This window comes from Chenopodium quinoa, unplaced genomic scaffold (assembly GCF_001683475.1).
Source record: "Chenopodium quinoa cultivar QQ74 unplaced genomic scaffold, ASM168347v1, whole genome shotgun sequence".
NCBI lineage: Eukaryota > Viridiplantae > Streptophyta > Magnoliopsida > Caryophyllales > Amaranthaceae > Chenopodium > Chenopodium quinoa.
The window spans coordinates 2921244-2946716 of record NW_018744151.1 but is presented as its reverse complement, the minus strand read 5'-3'; the positions used below and the strand labels follow the sequence as shown (position 1 = coordinate 2946716).

The 25473-nt window shown below is 34.6% G+C and overlaps 1 protein-coding gene across 1 annotated transcript; it reads left to right on the top strand.

Moving 5' to 3' along the window:
* The first annotated feature begins 13552 nt into the window (after window positions 1-13552).
* On the top strand, window positions 13553-25375 carry LOC110693597 (splicing factor U2af large subunit A-like). The gene is made up of 18 exons (XM_021870732.1): window positions 13553-13804; window positions 14327-14499; window positions 14678-14743; window positions 15932-16008; window positions 16585-16655; window positions 16760-16804; window positions 16911-16970; window positions 18074-18134; window positions 18265-18377; window positions 19250-19365; window positions 21343-21441; window positions 21610-21685; window positions 22053-22141; window positions 23003-23069; window positions 23159-23257; window positions 23351-23432; window positions 23597-23664; window positions 24833-25375. Exons 1-18 carry the CDS (start codon window positions 13739-13741, stop codon window positions 24968-24970), a joined length of 1566 nt encoding a protein of 521 aa, XP_021726424.1. The 5' UTR covers window positions 13553-13738; the 3' UTR covers window positions 24971-25375.
* The last annotated feature ends 98 nt before the right edge of the window (window positions 25376-25473 follow it).

Genomic DNA, 25473 nt, shown 5'->3' with positions numbered 1-25473 from the left:
AAGCGGACAACTGATTCCAATTTGGCAATATTTTTAGACTAAATCAATATTATTATTTTTTAGGCATATTATTATTATTAATATTATTATTATTATTAAAATTATTATTTTATTTATTTATTTTTTTTTTTGAAAAAATTCCTAAAGGACATTAAATTTCATTAATAATAGACATACGTCATCTACAATTGACAATTAACAATAATGAAAACGAATTTAACAAAATCAAACAAGAATTAATCGGGGAAGGGCTAAGAATCCAAATACATAAATATAACAAGTCGGCACATTCTTGGTTTGTTGTCTCATACAACTTTTTGAGTGGATCCGTCGCCGCTTCGTAATTTTGTGAGAAAGTAAATCCTTGTGTTGATTCCGTAACCCGAATATCAATAGAAGCCCCGCACAACCAGAGACCAAATTAAGCGCAAATAAAACCTTGTCTTTCGAAGGAGTCCGAAAAACCTTGTCTTTCGAAGGAGATCGAAAAAACCTTGTCTTTCGAAGGAGATAAACCCTTTCTTTCGAGGGAGACATTATTGTAACCTAAGAAACAAAAAACTTAAAAGAAAATAAAGATTATTAAATCCGATGGAAGCCCCTTCAAAATTGACAATGGAGGCTAAAGTTTAGGAGAGAGAAGAGAGGGGAGGCTAGGGTTTTTTTAAACATTTGAATATTATTTGTAAGATTTTTTTTTTATTTATTATTATTATTCATTTTATTTTTTTATATTTTTTGAAAGAGAGAGACAAGCCCCCTAAAAGAATTCAATACCCCATTTATAGTTTTAACATAATTTGTGTAACACACAGTTAGTTTTTTTTTTTTTTTTTTTTTTTTTGGACTGGAAGATAAATTATTTTTATTATTTTCGAATAATGTTGTGTAGCAGCGCGTTTTTTGTGTTGCTAGCAATACCATATGACTAGGCAGGGTTATTTATTAAAGGGTTATTCGGTTAAAGGTTACTTATTTAGGTATTACTCAATCGGTCAGATGTTACTTAATCAGGGGTTACTCGGTCGGTCAGAGGTTACTCAGTCGATCAGGGGTTACCCCTAAATAAGTAAACCCAGTTACACAATGTGGTCAAATAAAACTGTGTGTGTAGAATATAGTTACTCTATAATTAGGACAATCATACTCAATTATTCAAATAACAGGGGAACTCAAGGCAGAAATGTGTTGATCTAAAATGAACGATTTCCTTAAATATTGCTGAAATCAAAATTAATTCCTACTTTGCATTGTTTTAAAAATTTATTTCCTGAATGGTGTCCACGTAGGATTGGATATTAGCTTTGTTTTTTTTTTTTTTTTTTGGTTATGAGTAGAACCGCAATTAATATAGCGGTTTTACATGTATTTTGAACCAATATTGCTAATTTGGTATTGGCGTTTCTTTTTGCAAGTTTGTTAGCCATCCCACCGATAATTTGATATAATCTCACCATTTACACTGCAAGTTTTTTTAACAGCCCTACAGCAAAAAATTACAAAGAAAAACAGGAAGAACAAAAAAGTACATGAAATTGGAGTTCTTGAGGTTGAATGCTGAGGTATTCCCTTAAATTCATAATGGTGTGAAATTACCCAGAAAATAAAAACAAAATTACAATTAAAAGTTGGGTTTAGAGAGAGGAAGAACCTAACAAAGAAGATCAAAGAAAACTTGATGTTTACAGAATGAAAGTAGAGGAGAGAGAAAATAGAAAGATAGAGATTTTTTTTTTTTTTTTTGTATAGGGCCCAATTTTAAGTTTTATCACCATTATAATCGTATTTTACTACTACAGGAGTATACTAGATTACTAGTCATCTAGTATCATGTAAATCATTAAATGTAAAAAAAAAAAAAAAGGCCTAATATTCACATAAACAAACAAAACAAAACAAAACAAAAAAATTAATAAAACAAAGCTATCTCCAATCCTACATGGACAACGTTCAAGGAATAAGTTTTTAAAACAATGCAAAAGTAGGAATTAATTTTGATTTCAACAATATCTAGGAATTTAAAATTCAGAAAAATAATCTAAATAATTACTATATACAAATATACAATATAATTCACAGGTTTATAACGGCCTATAGTAGCCCTGCATGATACGGAGTATTAAATTTTGATGAGAAAGGCAAGAAAGTTGTCCCCTCCCTAAGTCCCTATACTTGACGTTGATGATTATATTGATGAAATTAAATGATCTAGTTGTTGTGGATCAATAATGACCTCCTTTACCTTTGCACTTGGTACATAATTCTATTTTAAGTTGGTACAACGAAAGTAGCTTATTAAGGTCATTAAAATGAAATCTGTGGAACTAATCATAATTTTAATTATGTGAGTGCCCCAAAACATTGGCCGAGTCTTCTCCAACTTATTAGTCATACCACTCGCGACTGAAAAGTACTCTATTCGTCCTATAATACTATAATATAATGTTCAATATTATTTTTGTGGTTAAAATCATGTTATATAATGTTATCTTTGTTTCAATGTGTAATATACTTAACTTTTAGTATTTTTTTTGTTGGTGTAAAATTAGATATATTGATGGTCAGAAATACGTCTTAATTGCAAACCGTATAAATAAAAATAAACACAATATTATGGGACTATGGGAGTATGTTTTACAATGAACACTACTGACCAACACAAATTTTTTTGGCGGGTAAGGAGAACAACCCTACTTGACCGAAACCTCTCACAAGTAAGGGCCTGTTCCGATTGACTGAACTCAGCTGAACTGAACTGAACTTATTAATTAGTGATTTTTAACTACGGATTAGTGATTTTTGATTATTTATTGATTATTTATTACTATACATATGTGTATATACAAATGTACATATTATTATTATTATTATTATTATTATTATTAATTATTGATGATTATTATTATTATTATTTATTGATTATTATTATTATTATTGTGATTATTATTATTTATTGGTTATTATTATTATTATTATTATTATTATTATTGTGATTATTATTATTTATTGGTTATTATTATTATTATTATTATTATTATTATTTATTACTTATTGATTATTATTATTATTGTTGTTGTTGTTGTTGTGGTTGTTGTTGTTGTTGTCGTCGTTGTTGTTGTCGTCGTTGTAATAAGAGCTTAAAAGAATGAAATAATTTGGCTTTATATCATTAGCAATATCATTAGACGTAAATTAAGAGCTGAACTGAACTGAACTGAAATGAAATGAATTTCAACGGAAGAGAACAGACCCTAAATCAACCTAGTTATACAAGTCGTTGGGAAATGAGGGGAAGGATAAGTAATCCTAAGCTACTCCCAAGAACCGTAAATGGTAGAAATTGAGCCCATGAGTCATATGGTGAAACTCTTACCAACTACATTAAATTCTACTCAGCACAATTAAGAGCCGAGGAATGCACAGAGTACTTATGTACGAAGACACGAAGCATTAGAGTGATTAAGCTTAATTGTATATCATGCATGCCTTAATTAGGAACTTGGAAGAGTATCTCTCCAGTCGCATGCCTTAATTAGGAACTTGGAAGAGTATCTCTCCAGTCTCCACTGTTGTACGTAGGACGAAAACCTTGCCAATGCACGTATTATATAACACAAAGTACTTGATTAGTCTGTTTTGTTATTAGTTCACCTACCTAATACATAAAATTCCCAGAAAAACATTTTTAAAGTTAAAAATATGTCTAATAATTTATACAAGTATAAATTTTTTAAAATTTTTTATAGAATCAATTGACTAATTTGCGATAAAAAAGAAAACGTAGTTCAATCATTCATTGATAGTTCCTTTGTTAGTTATATATACTATAAATTCAAAATAATTTACATTAAATATTGTCACGAAAATAATTCCGTAGTTTTCATTAGAGTGTAGAGTAGAGTATTTATACAAGTAATTAGGGCACATGAAATAGGCCCGTTAGCTATATGATATGTACACTAAATATAGGCCCTAACACCCCCCTCAAGTTGGAGCATGCAAGTCACAAATGTCCAACTTGCCAAGTAAATACATGAATTGACTTTTACTCAAAGCCTTGGTAAATAAATCTGCCAATTGATCTGTTGTCTTCACATAAGATGGACTAATGATACCATCCTGAATCGCATCACGAAGATAATAACAATCCACCTCAATGTGCTTTGTACGCTCATGGAAAACCGGATTCTTCGCAATATACAAAGCAGATTGATTATCACAAAACAAACTCATAGCACGAGGATGCGAAACACCCAAACTCAGAAGAAGAGCCTTCAACCATTTCAACTCATCAATAGTTTTAGACATTGAGCGGAATTCGGCCTCTGAAGAAGATTTGGCCACAGTGTCCTGTTTCTTAGTCTTCCAGTATACGAGAGAAGCACCAAGAAATACCAACCAGCCAGTGATGGAACGACGCGACAAGGGACAACCCGCCCAATCTGAATCGCACCAACCTGTAATATGTAAATCACAATCGGAACTCAAAAGAATTCCCTGACCCGTACATCCCTTCAAGTACCGGACTGTACGAAGAGCCGCTTCCCAATGATCCTGTCGCGGTTGTTGCATAAATTGAGATAAAATATGCACCGCGTATGCCAAATCCGGTCTAGTAAAAGACAAATAAATCAGACGACCCACAAGTCGCCGATACTGCTCTGGATCAGAAAGCAAACAGGACTCAGATTTCGCCAGAGTATGATTCTGCGCAATAGGAGTACCTGCCGGACGAGCACCTAGCAAACCAGACTCTGCAATAATGTCAAGTGTATATTTCCGTTGACATAAAAATATGCCTTCCGGACTACGAGCAACCTCAACACCAAGAAAATACTTCAAAACACCCAAATCTTTCATATGAAAACAGTCACTCAAGTATGACTTGAATGTCGAAATCGCAGAAGAATCATTACCAGAAATTATCAAATCATCAACATAGACCAGAACACTAAGTTGAATAGACCCAGATTGCAGAGTAAAAAGAGAATAGTCAGAGTACGATTGCACAAATCCGTACCTTTTCAGAGAGGCGGCCAATTTAGAGTACCAACAACGAGGTGCTTGTCGAAGACCATACAACGATTTCAGAAGACGACACACCAAACCAGATTGAGAACCATAAAACCTAGGGGGAAGCTTCATATACACTTCCTCATCAAGATCACTATGAAGAAATGCATTGTGGACATCCATCTGATGCAATTCCCAATTCTTTGCAGCAGCGACAGCAAGAAAAGCCCGAACAGTGATCATTTTAGCCACAGGAGCAAAAGTCTCATTGTAATCAATACCCTCAACCTGATGATTACCAAAGATAACAAGACGAGCCTTCAATCTCTCGAGTGTGCCGTCAGAATTAAGTTTGACCTTGTAAACCCATCTGCACCCAAGAGCTTTCTTGCCCGGAGGTAAGTTTTCCATTACCCATGTTCCATTGTTTTCCAATGCATCAATTTCTTTTTGCATTGCCTCTTTCCACCCCTCATCTTGCATTGCCTCCTTAAAATTACGAGGCTCAACCATCGTGTCAATAGCTGCAATAAATACACGGTGTCGCACAGAAAATTTATCACAATTCACAAAATGTGCTAAAGGATAGGGAGTACCTGAGGAGCATGGAGTAGACAATGAACACTGAGAGATAGATGGACTAGGAAGAGATATAGTGTGAGCAACATAATCACGATGCCACCCCGGTGCTTGCCTTGGACGTTGACTACGGTCCAACACAAGAGAAGAAGAAGAATCAGTGGTAGGCGGAGCAGCCACCTCATGACTGTCCGAATCAGTAACAGAGGCAGTAGACGCCCCATCTTCATATGGAATCTTATTGGCTAACAAAGAGGAAGGAGTACGATTAATGAGATACACCGCCCCAAGGACACACTCACCCCAAAAAGAAATCGGCAAATTGCCTTGAAACATCAAAGCACGACTCACATTCAATATATGCTGGTGTTTACGCTCTACCCTACCATTTTGCTGAGGGGTACCGACACAAGAGGTTTGAAAGAGAATACCATTTTCATCAAAATAAGGAAGCATGGGTTTGAATTCAGTTCCATTATCACTCCGCACACATTTAACAATGACATCAAATTGACATTTAACCATAGCAAAGAAAGAGAAAAAAGAAGAATAAACTTCAGTTTTGTCATTTAATAAGTAAACCCAAACACCACGGGAAAAATCATCAACAATCGTCAAAAAATAATGAGCACCACAAGAAGAAGTCGTGTTATACGGTCCCCACAAATCACAATGTATCATTTCAAGAATACGACTAGCACGACTATCACTATCAGGAAAACTGTCTCGGGTTTGTTTAGCTAGAGGACAAATTTCACAAGCTTTATGTAAACACTTAGTACCAGTACTACCTCGAATAGCAGGAAGCAATTTGACAATTTTCTCTGAAGGATGCCCCAAACGACGATGCCACAACTCAAATGTAGAAATCTCCGGACCCGTAAGAGCACATACTTTTGGGATACGCCGGAAATAATATAGTCCATCTATCCGTTCACCACCTCCAATTAAGCTCCCCGAGGATTGATCTTGTATAGCACAAAGAGAATTAGTGAATCGGACAAAGCAATTAGAATCATCAATCAATTTAGACACCGAAATTAAATTGCAATTCAATTGTGGAACAAATAGAACATGTTCAAGAGTAATGCCATCCGCCAAGACAACACGACCCTCCTTAGTAGCCATGGCCTTAGCACCATCGGAAAGAACAACAGGACAAGGGATAATAGAATGATCATCTTGTAAAAAACTATCATTGCCGGTAACATGGTGGGATGCACCGGTGTCAATAATCCATGAGAAAGATAGAGAATCACTAGTCATAGAATCCATAGGAGAATCAAATACACCCAAAATAGAAGAGGCAGCAGCCGCGGGACAGGGTCGCAGGTTGTCCCCGCGGCCTAGCAGACCTTGCGTCGCCAAATTAGAGGGGGGCGGATTAACGGCAGATGGCAGAGCATTAGCATAGGTAGAAGCGGCTACTGAGCAGCCGTGGTGGCCGAATTTGGCCAGCCACCAGTCAGGAAGGCCATGAACAAGGAAGCAACTATCGTAATCATGACCCGATCGATTACAATGGGTACAATATAAGTGCGATTTGCGTCGGTGCGTAGATAGAAATTTATCAGTGGATTCGGAATTAGAAGAAGACATCAAGGTATTGACAATCACCATTAGTGAACAACAAGAAGAAGTAGAGTAGTAGTATGAGAAGAAGAAGAAGAAGAAGCGCAAAAATCGAAGGAAGTTTTGAACAGCAACTGAAGCAGTAAACAAGTATAATTGGGGAAAAACCCAAAATCGATTTAGAGCAGCAAGAATATTTGTAGAAATTGGTTGATTAAAAAAAAAATTCAGAAATTTGATTGTAGAGATTATGATAGAAATTAATTTAGGGATTAGAATGATTTTGGCTCCGATACCATGTCACGAAAATAATTCCGTAGTTTTCATTAGAGTGTAGAGTAGAGTATTTATACAAGTAATTAGGGCACATAAAATAGGCCCGTTAGCTATATGATATATACACTAAATTTAGGCCCTAACAAATATACATGTGAGTATGTGACGCTATTTACGAAAATCCTAAGTAGTTAGACGAATTTAGTAATAAAGAAAGAATTGTTTAAGGTTAGGCAGACCTTACATGCATACTCAACCTTAAAATTAATTAGAGGTTGTCCACGTACTTTCAATCAAGTATAACATATGATTAAACAATACTTATAAAATATAATAGTCAAAGTAATTCGCTTAAACTAAATCTTTTCTCCCTAATCACTCAAACTTTAATTTTATTTTTAATATAAATGTTTCCTTTATTTGATATATTTTTTTTTTCATAGAAATGCCTTGAAATTAAAATGAATACGTGTTACTCCTACAAGATTGCCAAGTAGCATGACTAGCATCAAAGTGAGGTGTACAATTAAGTTGGTGTATATATTGTTTAATTGATTGATTAATGGACCATCTAACTTAGGTTTTTAAGGAAATTACATCAAATACGATATACTTATTGTAAATTTGAGAGGCACAAATTATTAGAAGTACAAGAAAATGCATGTCACATAAATAGGCAAATAACCACTAGATGATGGGAAGAGTGCGTACTATTACTCTAAGATGTGGAAATGAGATGTTCAGGAGTTTAATTGTTTGGAATAGCTAAGGATCGTAAAATACAAAAAAGAAAAAGATGTTTTTTTTTTGGTAATTTTTACGATCAATATCACAACTAATTTACATATTTGGCATAATACTCACACTCCACCGCTTCAAACTTGATGTGAATCGTGATTTTCGATGTTTTTGCATCTTTCCATGTAAAGAGCTTTATGTTTATTTATAGAATTGATGACAAACCCTAAATCCATATGAATTCAAATTACCTTTTAAATTATTATTAGGATCCTAAAAATAAAATTCTCATTTATAAATGATAATCAAAATCCTAAAAAAATTGAGAAAAAAAATAGGAAATTTTGCGAATAACTACTATTTAAATTACCACTTTTGAGAACAACTACCATTTAAAATTTTCTTTTGAAAAAACTACCACGAAAACACAAAAATTTTGAGTAGCACTACCACATTTATTGTTTCCGGCAAGAATCTCCGTTTTTGGGGCATATTTTATAAAATTTCCAGTAAAAAACCCAAATTAAATGATAATATTGCACTACATTAACCCTTAATTGGATTATACACTTCAATTGCCCCAAATCTCCCAATTTCGTAAAGCCCTTATTTCAATTTTTTGACCATAAACCCTAATTTAAGATTTAATTGAGAAATTAAATAAACTGTAATGCAAAATTAAAGATAATTGACCTATAATTGTGTTTTACTATTGAAATCTCTTCTTTTCTATACCCCAATTGATTGAAATTTTATAAACTATGTTTTCTCAACCGGAAATTCTTCCCGGAAAATAAAACGTGGTAGTGCTACTCAAAGTTTTTGTGACTTTGTGGTAGTTTTTTTTTTTTAAAAAATAAATAAATAAATGGTATTTGTTCTCAAAAGTGGTCATTTAAAAGATTATTGTTGGCAAAATTTCCAAAAAAAATAGGACAAACATTCACAAATGTAGATAACAAAGCAAAACAAAAGCAAACCTAACAAGAAATATTTGACCTATGATAATTTAATTTAGATTCTCCCTCAACCCAAAATTATCACAATATTATATTCCTAATTAGTTAGTGGCTTCAAATTTGCAAAATAAGTGAGTTTTGACCTATTATGGAATTATTTTTTCATCAACTCCCCTTAAACAATTGGTATACTCCAATCAATCAATTATAACAAAAATACTTGTATAGAATATGTTTATCCCGGTGATAAGCTTTGTCACCTAGAAATAATTTGGGGTGGAGATTTCCTTATTTTTTTTCCTACTTTCAAATTGACTAATTTATTATCTCGGGTTAGATTAGACTAGTGTAAAAATCTGATTCCATAGGCTCTTCTCCTTGCCGTTAGAAAAAAAAAAATTAGAGTGAAACAGAAAGCTCAAGTGAATGCGTAAGCCATGACAGTGCAACACAAAAGATTCTGTTGGTATTACCTTAAATATCAGCCGTACAATCCACCTAATAACTCCGAATTTTATAAAATCAGCGTACGGCAATCCAAGGACAAAAGTTAAAATTATAAAAAAGCTAAAAATGGAAATGAGATCCAAAAATGGCCCCCAGCTTATCAATTCGCTTCATGTTATTGTAACGCTAAAACGACACGTATTGACGAAGACCACCCACCAACATTATGATAATTGATTTGTTTTTCCCTACAAATTTTTGGCTATTCTTCATGTCATATCAAATTATTTTTAATTTCTTCATTTTTTTGTGTGGATATACTCCGTATATTATTATTCTATAAACACCATATCCTTATCTACAAGAGCTTGTGAAACATTAAGCTCATGAACTCTAAGGTTGAAAAGTGTGAATCCTATAGAATTGAAGATACGGAGTGTAATTATAATCGACAGATGGATTAAAACAATGATTAAGTTAGTTACATATACGGTGTATTTTGTATTAGGCGATATTTATTGACTAATGAGGTAACTTGTTAATGTAAGGGATTGTCTGAGGAAGAGTAAAGTTTTAAATTAACTTTTCATTTTTTGAGTTCTAAGGATAGTTTTGTAAGTTTTTTATATATTTTTTATTTGAGGAAATTTTGTTGATTTCATGGTTTTGTATGTTAAATACGGGCCAGACCTGTATTTAACTTGGTATCACAGCCAGACCCACGATCTCACGATTGGGGCCTTAATAGCTAAGGTATACTGGGCCAAACACTATGGATAGCTCACAAGTGAAGGGGAGTGTTGAGCTCATGAACAACCCACATGTGAGCATTCTCTTGTCCCACACTAAAAAACACTAAACACTAAAAAGGGGAGTGTAGTGGTAATAAAACCCCACATTGAAATAATTCAAGAGTTACCACCACAATATAAGGCTAAGGGGCTACTCCCCTCATTGACATATGGTTTTGAGGTGGAACCTCCTTAGTCTTGTAAAGTGGTGGACTTGCACTGTCTCCCTGATGGAGGATGCGGCTCAAACCCGTATTTAACATAATTAGACTCTTGATGATGCGATATTCTTTGCAACTTATGCACCAAAATCTAAAAGTGGACTAGCACAATTTATGAAGAAAGTAAACAAGGATTTAAGGTCTCAATTTTTTAATTTGTTTGTCATTTACAGGGCCCTAGCATGGGGAGGGCAGTTGGGGTGGCTGCCCTGGACCCCTTGTTAAAAAGTCCAATTTCAATACAATACAAGGTCCCAAATAAATATACTTCATACTAAATAATATTACGTATATATACATTTAACAAAAAATAAAAACAAAATAAAAAAAAAATAAAAAGAAAGAAAGAAGTGTGTACTGTACAACACTACAATAGTACTGTAGAATTCCAAAATATCAAATGGCATTTTTGGTAAATGCATTTGTTCCCTAATTTTTTGCCCAAATTATTCACTTTCCCAAGTTTTTTTTAACAAAAAAAAAGTCATTAATTTTAATTGTATCCTATTTTTGGTAATTTTATTTTTCAAAATGTATTTCATTACAATTTTCATTTAGTTAAATTCCTTCTCTTTCGTGATTCAATTGAATATGAAAACTATAATAAACGATCATTTTACTCTTAATTTTTCAACGGGATTAATCTAATTATATATAATTCTTTAATCTAATTATATATAATTCTCTTTGCATACCCTACTTTTTTTTTGAACGGTGCATACATGATTTTATTCATCAAGATCTCTTCTTTGTAATAAATTATATTTTTCTTTGTATTATAAAAATCTAATCGATTGGTTGGATACTTGGTTTGAATGGTTCAGCTGGTGTAATTACTTCAACGAGAGTTACGGGAATGTAATTTCAATGTTTTATGAAATTGGATGTTTTTAAAGAGTATTTATTATAATAATTTACCCATATTTTTGCATACCAATTTTTTTTTTAAATTTTATATAGTATATGTGAATTAGGGCCCCAATTTATGTTTTTGTCCCAGGCCACCAAAATCTCATAAACGGGCCTGGTCATTTATTCATTGAAGTGAAGTTGTTTATAGAAAGGATAGATGAAAAATTCATCTACAATTGACCTTCAATCACGAATCACCCTGTTTAACCTTTAGTTGGATAGACATTCAAGAGTATGAGCTGAGGGTAGTAAATATCAATCACATTATGCCTTAACTCTCCAAACTAAGCTCGGCTTGACTTCATTACCTAATCAGAACAATAAAAAAAAACCTATATAATCCAACAATTTAGGAGTGTAAGATGTCAATAATCTAATAACTAAAATTTACTTTGAGAAAATAAAAATTTAGGATGGAGTAGTACTGTAGTACTAAAACTGAAACTAGGTGGTTAAAAAAAAATTCTACATTTTTTTTTCTTTTTTATTTTTAATATTAACTTTTACAAAATCTTCATAAAAATGATCTGAGGCAACCCCTATTAATCTTATACATATTTCCTCTGTTTTTTTAAGTGATCTATTAACACTTTTTGCATTTTACCTTAGACTAATGTTTTGTGACTATATATAGGAACTAGCATAGTCTTATGGTTACTTATTAGTTTGTTGAAATTGTCTTAATGAAAAAAATATTATTTTTGAATTCTTATAAGTTATACTTATTGATAACTAAACATAGTATTGGTAAAAATTGTGTATTGGTATATGTGCCCAAGAAAGTTGGAGCACTTATTATAAAAAGAGGGAGCAAACTATTTTTGTTTATCTGATGGATATGTAATAATTTATAATTAAGGAGTAGGGGAACATACACATCAGATTTGTGGTGTTCACGTTTGATGCATTGCCACCGACAACCCCACCAGAAATACAAGACATGGTCAACCCTAAAGGGTAGGGGTGATGTCGTGAATGATTGAAGCGTCGTTTTAGGATGTGCTTGTGGTTGATCGACTAGTTGATGGAGAAATGGTGGTAGTGGTACGATGATAACAGGTTTCGACCAAGCACGCGGGAAGATTGCTAATGGAGTGATGGGCCTAGTGGCGGTAATGGGTTTAAGAGAGGAAAATGGGACATAAGAGGAAACAGTGGTTCGCCAGCGTGAAGATGACGGAATGCGGTGGCGGCATTTGAGTTTCATTAGAGATGAAGAGAAAGCTTGTTTTCATCCGAAAAAAGGGGAATAATTTGACTCGATCAACATATGAACTTGTAGTTTAATGAGCGGTTAACACTCAACAATAAGGATGTCAATGGGGCGGAGCGGATGCTGGCATTCCCACCTAATATTTTAACCTTCATCCCCATACCCATTCCCGCGGTGGGTCTAAAATTCATCCCCATCCCCGCCCCGGCGGGTACAATTCCAAAACCATCCCCGCCACCCCCACTTGGATATCCACCCCCTCCTAATCCCCGCCAAAGACCCGCCTAATCCCCACCCAAGACCCACCTAACTTCCACCTTTCAAATACACAATCCTACATAATTAATATAGACTACTTTAAAAAAAAATGCATTCTTAGTATTACACATTTTTTTGTTTATAATATTAGTGTATTACGAAGTATTATAATTAATATATTATTTTACATAAATATCTTATAAAATAGTATAAAAGTATAGAAATTGTTTTAAAAAGATATATAGATGTGGGTATAAGGTGGGGATGGAGCGGGCGGGGCGGGGCGGGGCGGAGATAGTGTGGGTACAACCAAAAATTCAACCCCGCCCCATTATCCATAACGGGTATGATTTTCATCCCCATCCCTGCCCCACCACCCACCAAATCGAGACCCATCTCCGCCCCACTGACATCCCTACTCAACAACCAATTGTTGCTTTTGTTTACCACAATTTAACAAACTTCATTAATTATTATTATTATTTTTTTAAAAAAAAACAACTATTATTTTCTCTCGTAAATTCTTTCCTTACCATTAGGCATTTAGGCCAATAATATGTGTTGTTACGTTCCTAACTTCCCTATTGCCTAATAACCTAAACGGCTAAACCCACACACTACCTTTTTCCGTTAACACATAAACGTTGAAGCCAAAATATCCAACATTTAACATTTCACAAATTGCATTAGGGTTAGGGTTTTTCCGCAAATTTCTAGAATTGAATTTGGACGACTGATTGCAATAATCGATCGAAAAGTATGAGTAGTGATCATGCAAAGTCTTCACCTCGAAGAGGTTCTGATGATCGAAGCTCTCGTGTTAAGGTCCATCTCTACCTCCTCTCTAAATATCTTACTTCAATTTTTATTTTATTTTTTCTTCAATTTTGATCGACAAAATGCTTATTGTTTTTGTGGCGAAATTTGTTTCCCCTTTTCAGTTTTGATTGCTGCTTCGTTATTATTTTTTTCATGTAAATCTAGTTTGATTTAATTTGATTTTTTCGATTCGGTTTTGATAAATTTTGGGGTAATTTTTAGGGTAGAAAGTGTCCCAATTATATATCATAGATTCAATCACTTTGCGTATCTCCTTCCAAGTCTTTAATCAACTAAACCTGCTTGCATTTCATAGTTTTTTTTAATGCATTTTCAATATAATGTATATTAGTTTTTTATTGTGTGTTTCTATTCTGGAGGACATGTTTTGAGTGATGAAGAGTGTCTTTATGCGAAACAATGTTTAGTCGAAAAGAGAGTAATGTTGTTGAATTATATTGGAAATTAAAGTAGGTGAATGTTGTCCAAATTGCTACTCAAGTAACTGACTCATTTTTTTCTCCTCAGCATAAATCGCGAGAGCTAGACCATGAGATGCCGAAGACAAGAGATCGGGATCATCATCGAGAACGGGATAGAAGAAGTGATCGTGATGATCATCGTAGGGATTATAGAGATAGAAGTAGCAGGGATGAAAGAAGAAGAGATTATGGAGGTCGTGAGTCTCGTGACTATGATAGGTGAACACGTTGTTTTTAACCTTTCTATGTAATTTTTAAAACTGATTGGGTGTTGGTTGGTTTTGTTAATTTTGCATTTTTACTGCTTGTTCATTGTATTGAAAAGTGACAGGCCATGTCCCTGATTGTATGCCCTCTACTGTTTTGACTCTTCACTGATATTGCTGTACTTGTATAGGTCATATGATAGAGAGAAGAGGCATAGAGGTAGATCACGTTCTCGCTCACCATCTCATTCAAAGAGGTATGTACGGTTTGTTGTGGATACTGCAATTTCATAATTGTTTGGAGTCTTTGGACTTGTTTGATTTTGTTCTTTATCTATAAGGGTCAATATTTTTATTTGTTGATGTTGCTTGGTTTACATGTTAAATTTAATTTGAAATCTGAAAGTATCCGCAGCACTTTAGGTGCCCGGCATCCACTTGAAAAATGGAAGGACATGGATTTTTGTACTTTTATTTTATTTATGATTGTTGCATTATAGGTTCTGGTCACATATCTGATTCTAATTAGCATACCGTGTGTTAGTTAAGTTGGACTTAGTCTTTTGAGAGGTACTAGGAGCTTTTAACCATGATTTATTATTGGAATAGCTATGAGTATTTACTGCCAGCAATATAGCAAAATGCAAAGAGTAGAAATACACCATCCTGCGTAGTTAGGTGCATAAACATTGAGTCCTAAAGACAACTGATAAATTGTGGATTGGTGATATGAGGCTGTATGTTAGATGATTTCCAGTTTGAGTCATTGAGAATACAAATTAATTGTTTTTTCAGTTGCAGGTTTGTGCTTCTAAGCTTCTAGTATGATGTTCGTAGGATTCCTTGTGGGAGAGGTGAAGATCATGTGCTAACATCATGTGTTGGTACATTTGCTAGCGTAATTGACCTTGTAGTCATTTGGCGACTAGTTTCTTTTAGAGATCTAGGCCTTGGTTTTTGATGGAGGTTCCAACCTGTAATGTACTGTGCTAAGACATGGGAATGTATATGAATTGACGATCGGTCGTGAGCCTTTGACTAAGAGTCCTTTTAAGCACTAAGAGTCCTTTTAAGCTAAGAGAACTAATGTGGTTCAGAAAGTAAGAGTTCTTTGTAGGTTGGGGGGTTGGAATGGGATTCTGCTATTGGGCAAGTTAGGGTAGGTCTATTTGATGAATATTTTTTGTAAGAATACCTGAAGTAGCTGACTTAGTTATTGAATTTTAATTTGCACATCTAAACTAAACTAGGATCCAGAAATTAGTTTTTGCAATCTGAATTGTATGTGACTGCAGATTTATTTGGTAAAAAAATTTGCTACTTGGTGCCTATGACAGAGGTGCTGATTGTTTTAGGCGTGGGAGTTTTGGTTGGCAGTCCTTTTCCCTGGGCTGTTTTCTTGGACTATGTTTTGGCTTTAACATGTTTTTTTTACATGTGTGTAGCAAGCGTGCAAGTGGCTTTGACATGGCACCACCTACAAGCAACTTAATGTCTAGTGCTCCAGGACAAGGGTTTCAAGGTTTGCTTTAATCTGTCTGTATAATATATGGCTATGCTTTCTTCTGAAGTTATTGGTCAAGATCTGAAATCGGAGAATGTAACCATTTTGATTTATTATGTTACTTTGTATACACGTATCATTATCCATAGAAACTGAAAATTGTTGCTGTGTTGTTGGCTGTGTGTGTGGTTTCTAGTTTGTTTGTTATGCTTATCGTGTGAGTAAGGAAGACAATGTGGTTTACATGTCCAACTGTGCTACTCATGGACATGATCACTGTAGCTATTGTGTTCAACGGGAACCACTTCTTGCAAGGCTTAGCGAGATCCTGTCCGCCGTCAAATGACAACTGTTGTCCCTTGGTAGCTTACGAAAAAACATCAGCTTCTTCCATGATGGAATTTATCTCTTATTTATTGTGCGAATGATCTTGTTCTTAGGTATGAAATAGGTTATCATCATTGATGATTTAAATGTTAGGAATATATAAGTTATCAGATATTTCAGTTAACATTAATGACATCTTGCACATGCTTTCTGAGACAGCGGGATCACATAAGTTGAGTTTGATTTCCCTTATGCCTGATTTTGTAGATCAACTACCTGGTATGCCTCAGCCAATGTCAGCGTTATCACAGAGTATGTTTACTGGAGGGTCAGCTCAGGTGTGCATTTACCTTTCTTTTATCCATTTTCTTGATAGATTTTTCTTGATTGTCCGAGAATCTAATTTGTGTTTTCTATTTTTGTTTGGAATTTTATCTGTTAGTTGGGATCTCTCCCTTTGATGCCAGCACAATTTATGACTCAACAGGTAAATAAGTTACCACTATCTACGTATACCATTTCCTTCAATCATAACCATGATTTTAGTTGGTATTCTGTCCCTTTTTCCCTCCTCATTTCTTTCTACTTCATAGGCTACCAGGCATGCTCGCCGAGTCTATGTTGGTGGACTTCCTCCTTCAGCTAATGAGCAGGTTGTACTCTTTCTATGTTGTATTATCTATGCTTACATGCTGAATTTCATGAAGAGCAGCAAATCCTTTGTTGTCTATTGAAAATCATGTTGTTTGCTGATGCTCTTTGCTTCCCTTTGTCCCTCAATGGTATTCACGCTTTCATATTAAAGCAGTATCAATAAGTTTTCACATGTCTATTTTGAGCCATAAACTCCTCTTCTACTCACTTCCAACCTATCTTACTTTAACTTATCTAAGCTTATTTTAACGTTTTAGAACTTATTATATATGAACTTGGTTATCTGATAGTAAGCTTATTTTGTCTAAATATTCAATTTTTGTGCATATAATTGTCTGAAATACACTTTTTTTTTTTGTCTGAACTTATCAGAAGTTATTTTGTCTGAAGATATCCATAATTTTCTGAACTTGGAACATATATGAACGAACCTTTTCTGTCCTAAAATTAATCGATATAAATTTAACCCAGTGTACAAAAAAGCACGCCTAGGCGCTAGGCAATTAGGGTAGAGCGCTTTTTTTTTTTGCTCTTGGTGTGGAGCACTACAGTCAAAGCTTTTAAATTTTTATACAGTATGCCTCATTCCAACGAGGCACCAAAGTGTGCCTCGCGCCAAGGGCAACAAGAACAAGGTCTTAGAGGTGATCGTGAATGAAAAAACACATGTTTGTGATGGAGTTGCATTATCATTGACATGGGAGTTTACTTCAGAAACACAGATAAATTCATTACTGTTATTTGCCTACCAAAACGGGCCATTAGAGTACTTGAGTCTTGTAGGATATTAAATTTGGGTATACTTGTTTAGCTTTCTGCTTTTAATTATATGAAACCAGAATCTTGTGCTCGACAATTGGGAAAAACACTCCGCCTTTTTATTTTTTTGGTATCTTTTTAACCAGTCACTTACTTTTGTTTGTTATTGGAAGTTGTCATTTAGTAGTATAAATATTCTCTTCTAAAGCTATCCTTCCCCAAGCTATTTATTAATGAGCAACAACAGCCAAGTGTGATTGATGTCTGTTTGTCCTTGTCTTTTCCTGTGCTGTTTTTATCATTGTTTAACCCATTATTAAAAAGTTCCTCTTGATTTATGCAGACAATTGCAACCTTCTTCAGCCAGGTTATGACCGCTATTGGTGGAAATGCTGCTGGTCCTGGTCAGTTGGATGATTGATAATATTTTATTATTTTATGATTTTTGTATGATTACATGGAGGTCATTTCATTCTTAATTTTGAAGAAATTTTTGTAAGTTCCAACTTGTGCAAAATGTTTTTGTGATTACAGGAGATGCAGTTGTCAATGTGTATATCAATCATGAAAAAAAGTTTGCTTTTGTAGAAATGAGATCTGTTGAAGAAGCATCCAATGCAATGGCATTGGATGGCATTTCATTTGAGGTATGAACTTTCCTTGCTTCAATTTGTCCTCCCATATCTTATCCTATCTTTCTTCTAGATTTGGTCACCGTTCTGAAAACCACATAAGTGTGCAAAAGTGTGTATCAGTGTATTACAAAGTTTATTCCACTGGACTGATTTGAATTAACAATGTAGTGAATAGCATTTCCATGTTCATTTCAATTACCACAACACCTCTTTTATGACATTGTTCCTTAATGGTCGAGTTTGGTTGATGATGCCCAATCGTGAAGTCCAAGTGTCCTAGTCTATTAAGGAGCACAGAACTTTTAATGATCATACATTTGAAAAGTGTATTTTTGCTTGGGTAGTTTGTCCTGCTCTTTTAAGTTGCTGGCATTTTCCTTTCTGTTATATAACGCAGGAGATAATCTTCATCAAGAATGATTATTATGACAGCCTTTTTGAGCTTCTATAATATATTATTGTATTTAACAGCATTGATCTCTCTCTCTCTCTCTCCCTCTCTCTCTCTCTCTCTCTCTCTCTCTCTCTCTCTCTCTCTTTAAACTTTACAGTGATATGTTGTGTGAATGATTAATTTTCTGTGCTGCATTGATGCTTCTAGTCAGAATGCTGCTGTGTTTTGCATCTGTAGGCTAGGACATCCTTCCATTTTCTTAAAAAAATTAGAAAAGCAAGGATCTAATAAATGCTTTTACATGGATTGAATGAGGCTTAGAAGGGTTATTTTTGCTTAGCTAGTGGAGACAGGCTCACATGATCAAGTCTTTGTTGCCTGTTTCTCCAGACTTTTTGATGCAGTTGTTTGTTCGATCAATGTTGGCAGAGTAGAGATGCTGACTCCATATTATATACAACTGGCTTATATGTCTGATTTGTCATCTTAGGGGGTTTCTGTGAGAGTGAAGAGACCCACCGATTATAATCCAGCATTAGCTGCAGCTCTTGGTCCAAGCTTACCAAGTCCCCATTTAAATCTGGCTGCTGTTGGCCTTGTGCCAGGGTGAGTTTTATTCTTGTGATGTTTGATACAGAATATTACGGATATGATGATGTGATTCATTATGCATGACATCTAAATCTTGCTTACCAAAGTAGAAGAATACGGCTGATTCTTATGATATGCAGAGCACTTTCTTATTAATTACTTTGTATATGTTGGAAATTGAGGAAGCTGAAATTTGAGTTGTATAAAACTTGATACCATGATTATTAGATTGAGTAAAATTGATGATAATTCTGTTGTTTTGTTTCCTAAGTACATGTATTTTTTTTTTTCGTAATGGCAATATTTAGATTTTGTTCCAAAGTGAAGAAATATTGTTCAGTCTGTTTGGTTTTGATTTGATTAAAAGTTGAATTAGAGGATCTGGTATTTATATTTTCATAAATTGTGTTAGAACTACTGTATAGCTTACTGCCATCCTGCAGATGATGGCTAAGATTAAATCTTAAACGGTTGAGATTAAATCTTCATAGTAGACGGCTAAGATTTAAATGTTATGATGATTGTCTTTTTTAGAAAACCATTATAGAATCTTCGTATTGGGTAATACTGATCTTTGGATACCAGTGCAAAAAGAATATATGAACTAGGGTAAGAAACAAATGGGATACAAAAGTGCTAGCATCTACTTTTCAAACTAAGTTCAAGACTAACAAATTAGACAAAATTGGACTGGGAGTTTTCACAATGCTTTGTGTACCAAATATCAATTTTAGTTTTTGCATTTTAAGATATAATGTTTAGAACAACATCAACAAAAGCAACGTCCTCCTTCCATCTCTCTGAAAGTGTTACTTCCTTCGGTCTTTTTATTGCCACATATTTCTCATTTGCTTCTCTAATTTTGGTCAGTTTTGATGCTAAAACGACTTTCTTGTCCTTAGTATTTACACATGTTAGCTTGTTGCTCTCCCTTTTCCTTTTACATAATTACGTGTGTCTGTTGGTTCATCCCCTATGTTGCAACACATAAAGGGTGGAGGAAGTATTAGTGGAATATATGTTATATAACCAAGTCTACCTGCTTAAAGATGAGTGGGTGAATGTGTTTAAATTAAAGAACAAGGTGTAATAAGGTTTCATTTAAGATTGTGATCATGGAGCATGACACTTGGTTGGGGATACAGGATTTTTTAAAAAACTAGTTTCTGCTGCCTTGCCTTTATATTTTTTTATTTCTGGCCACATTATAGTCAATCAATAATTAATATTGAGTCAAAATATTACTTTCTTTCAAAAGCACATTTGAGAACGTGAAAATGTTATGTATAACATTCTTAGGACGTAGTCGTCATTATCTTGATCCTGTAATGGTTTATCTGCTTGTCTTTACATTTTCCATGCTAAGGAGCACTACTATTTCAGGAATGTCCACCTGTCACTTTGTCTATCTGTCCATTACTAGTTATTCACCTATTCTATTCCCTCCTCCCAGTGTGCTATAGCCTTGCAGACCTCCCGTAAAATGTGTGAATTAAAATTAATGAACCTGTTAATGGAGAATATTGTTTGTTAATCATATGATATTTTCCTTGTAGATCCATCCTCTTTGTTGGAAGTTTTAAGTATTGGATTATATGGTGAATTTTGTCTCTTTTCAAGAGTCACTTTCGGATATAATGAACTAGATTGTAATGCCAATTAAATTTATCTATTGCAACATAGCATACAGTGTTGACTACTGGATTAGAGCCGGGTTGGGGGGAGGATAAGAAACTTCTCTAATGCTGCAGTGCTGCCTCTTTAGGGCCATGATGAGTAAACAGTGTTAAGGGCAATCAAGTTTGAACAGGGACACGGGGTAGTATTTTCTGATGGCCCGGCCATAAGGACAGTATTTTCTAATAATTCGCTGATTTTTATAAAATTCATCGGGATTTTTCACTGATATCTTTCTGCTTGTTCTTCTCATATACAAACCTTGTGGAAGTGGGTATTGTTTTGTGCTCAATTACTGTTATTTGTTTTTGGTAGTGCTGTAGCTGGGACAGAAGGGCCTGACCGTATCTTTGTTGGTGGGATACCTTACTATTTTAATGAAGATCAGATGCGAGAGTTGCTGCAATCATTTGGGTATGTAACTGTTGATTCAACTGCTTGTTGATTGATAATTTAGTACTTAGTTTTTTGTAATACGGAGTACTATTTAAACTGTCTCTTAACTACTATTACCACATTTGTCATTCTATCTTGCGAATGATATAATTATCCATATTTACTTCTGCTATTTGTTTATCGCAGACCTCTAAAAGCATTTGACCTTGTGAAGGATAGAGACACGGGAAATTCCAAAGGCTATGGGTTTTGTGTTTATCAGGTTAGTTTACCGCCTCTGTTCTATAGGTGTCTGAGATTTAGGTTTAGAGAAACTTGCTTGTTTAGGTTTTCTCAAACTTTCTTTACCTGCTTGTTTGTCCTCTGACTCCTCTCTTTTAGCATCCCCTGACTTAACACTGCCCTCGTTTTTTGCTCACTATATTTTTCTAGACTTTTCGTCCACTTTTTATATTATAGCTTCTTTCTTTGTTTCATTTTTTGCGGACTATTCCTTTTGACGGTTCATGTTAGCCAATCCCAAATCATTTGAGGACTAAGGCTGTGTTTATTGTATGTAATTTTAAACTTCAAATTGGATGATTTTTCATGTAACTTTCTACTAAATGTTGTGTGCTTATATATCACAGGATTCGGCTGTGACTGATATTGCCTGTGATGCCCTCAATGGCTTGAAAATGGGTGATAAAACCTTAACTGTAAGAAGGGCTGCTGTCAGGTATGTTGAGCTAGTGAACTATTAGAACTTTGGGTGTTTGATGTTCCATTTCTTCCCTGGGAGAAACTTCATTTTGTCAGCTTGTATTCCTTAAACTTCAATTAGTCAGCTTGCATTCCTCAGATTCTAGTTTATTGGAATTTAATGCTAGCAACATCTACATGAACATCATACTTGCTGCACTTGTTCCCCTAGGGAGGTGACTGTAAAATTGTTACGCATTGCTACCAGCCATCTGTGACTGAAGAAGGCTAGGTTTTGTGAAATTAGGGGTGAATTTTTTTTAATGTAGAAGTATTGCGTTATTAGTGAAGTAGACAATTTGCTAAAGAATGTGTTTCTATGCATCTGTCAATTATTGCCAACTTTACCTGAAGCATTCTCTTTTCATTTATAGTCAAGCAAACAAGACACGTTTAGGACTAACCAAACTTTCTTTGAGATATATATTTTCTTTTCTTTCAAGAGAATTCTTGTAATACTAGCTTATATATCATGCATAGACTGAAAAATTGATATAAATTTGAAGCCACACTATCTTTTTCATTTCATTGAAAAAGTTGCAATTAGTCAGTTGTTGCGGACCTACTTTTTATAAATCCAGCATCCACCGGTCCACCCAACCTTGTCAAATTGCTGTTGCTGTTTTTTTTAGCACTGTGCATCAAGTCTGTATATATATTGCTCTAACTTTCCAAGTCTTAGTGCTATTGTTGTTGCTTGTCCTAGAGACCTAGAGTTTCAGAGTGCACAATGAAATGCTTAGAAATAGAAATTGTTATTGTATGCACTTTTGCAGTTTCCAGACTAGCCTTTTTTTCTATGTACATGCTTTATATCTCGTCATGTACAACTATGCAGCACTGGGCAGGCAAAATTAGAGCATGAAAATCTCTTGGCGCATGCGCACCAACATGTAGCCATGCAGGTGAAGTAATCTTACCCGTCTAATGCTTCTAATCTGTAGTTTTCTGTTTGTCAGTGGTTTTTAATCTCTTAGCATAATTATTCATACAGAAAATGGTTATAGAAGCTAGTGGTTTCAATCTTCTTGGAGGCACATTACCAACTTCAGCAACCACAGAAAATCCTACTAAAATCCTTTGCTTGAATCAGGTATCTATGATTATACAAACTTATCTGTTTTCTATATTTTAATCCTTCAATGCAGCAATGAATTAGTCCTTAATTTTTTATTGCCTTGGTCAGGTGGTAACTATTGATGAACTTAGAGATGATAATGAGTATGAGGAAATTTTAGAAGATATGAGAGATGAATGTGCTAAATTTGGTGAGTGCTATGATTGTATTTTTCTCTTTTTATGGTAGAATGTTGGGACTTTCTTGTTTGAAATTTATGTGCTTTTATTGATTTCTTGAGCAGCACTTTTTCTTGTTCTTTCATATATTTCACCTTGGGCTGAAACTAACTAGCATCATTATTACTTTGCTTAGGAGACCTGACAACTATTATTATTCCTCGACCTGATATGGAGGGAAAACTGATTCCTGGTGTTGGAAAGGTAAAGATGGTTTCTTTATCATTGAATTTCATATCAGTCTCTCTACTATTATTACTTTGTTTTTTTTTGTTTTTTTTTTTGTTTTTTGTGTGGGGGTGGGTGGGTGGGTGTTGTGGACTGTGTGGGGGGTGGGGGGGTGTTTGGGTGTGTGCGGGCGTGTTCAATTTTAAAATGTTCATCTTCAGCATGATTATTTTTTGGCCTTTTGCTTCACGGCTTGATTTTTGTCAATAACTGTTCTTTCTCTCTAGCATTGTGGCTAGGAATGGCAACGGGTCGGATTCGGGTCGGACCTCACAGGATCCGAATCCGACCCGAGTAATAAACGGACTATAAATACGGGTCCGAGACCGAATCCGAGTCCAGGTCAATGTAATCCGAGTCCGAATCTGCTGGATTTTCGGACCTCCAAACTGCCGGACCTCCGAATCCAAATTCGACTGACTTACACCAGAAGTGATAATATCAACAACCAAAAATGTAAAAATTAAAATTCAACCTTAAAATTTTAAAGCAAATGTAAATTTATGAGTATTTTACTATTTTATACTTGTATGAAATAATACATATTATATATATAAAAATAAATAAAAATAAACAAAATAGCCAAAAAAACACAACCAAGTAGGAGATTAAAAGGCACCCAAACACAATAATCTTGCTAAATTGCTAAGTATTTGTGAGCTTGTGACTTTGACTCTTCAAAAAACATTACTCTTATGATAGATATACTCTTGGATTACAGTGAGAAAGTAAGAAATGAGGTGTTAAGAGAGGAGAGAGAAAGAGTTGAGATGGAAAGGGAAATGAATAAATGAAGGAGGGGTGGCGGCCACATGTGAAAAGGAACGAAGGAGGGTTGTTAGGGCATTAATATATTTACTATATATAAATGATAAAAAAAAAAAAAGTGCATGTCTACTATTTGTCGGACTCGGGTTATTTCGGATCGGACTCTACACTGGATCCGAGTCCGATCCGGCTCCCATTAGGAGTTGGACTTTATTTGGTGGATTCGGATTCGGACTTTTAAATATCAGATTCGTATCGGACTTTTTCCTTCGGATCGGGTCGGACTCGAATCGGATCCGAACTAAATTGCCATCCCTAATTGTGGCTGTGTTATATATGATGCTGAAGTGCAACATCTCAATTATCTTCTTTGCAGGTGTTCTTGGAGTATGCTGATACGGTTTCTTGTTCAAATGCAAAAAACATGCTTGGTGGACGAAAATTTGGTGGTAACACTGTCACTGCTGATTACTATCCCGAAGACAAATTCTACAGTGCTGATTACAGCGGGTGAAAGGTTTCGAAGGTGATTGGTGATAGCATGTAAAATGGATGTACAGGTGCATTACTTCTACTTTCATTTTCACCTTTGAAGCTTCCAACGACATATTCCTGCTCTTAGCAGTCCATGATCGACACTTGTACTACATATATATCAGCTACATGACCTGCTTATTGCAGAATGCAGTTTTTAGCCTGTTAGTGTAGTATCTTGTATGATATCTTAAAAGGAAATTTTCCTTGTTACTTATTGTATTGTGTCAAAAGAGTGTTGCACTAATATTTGTGTGTTTTCTGGAACTGTATGTGCTCGAGTATAGACTACATAAATTTTGTCTTACTGTGAACTTAATAGAGGTTTGTGTATAGTTCTCTTTTTGGGGTGTTTTTAAAGTAATTTTAATACTACCTCCGTTAACGGTTATTTGCAACATTTGCCAAAAACAGGTGCTATATATTATGTGCAACAAACTGATTTTTTTCCTCTTTTGGTAAGTTTTTTGTTTGAAATGACCA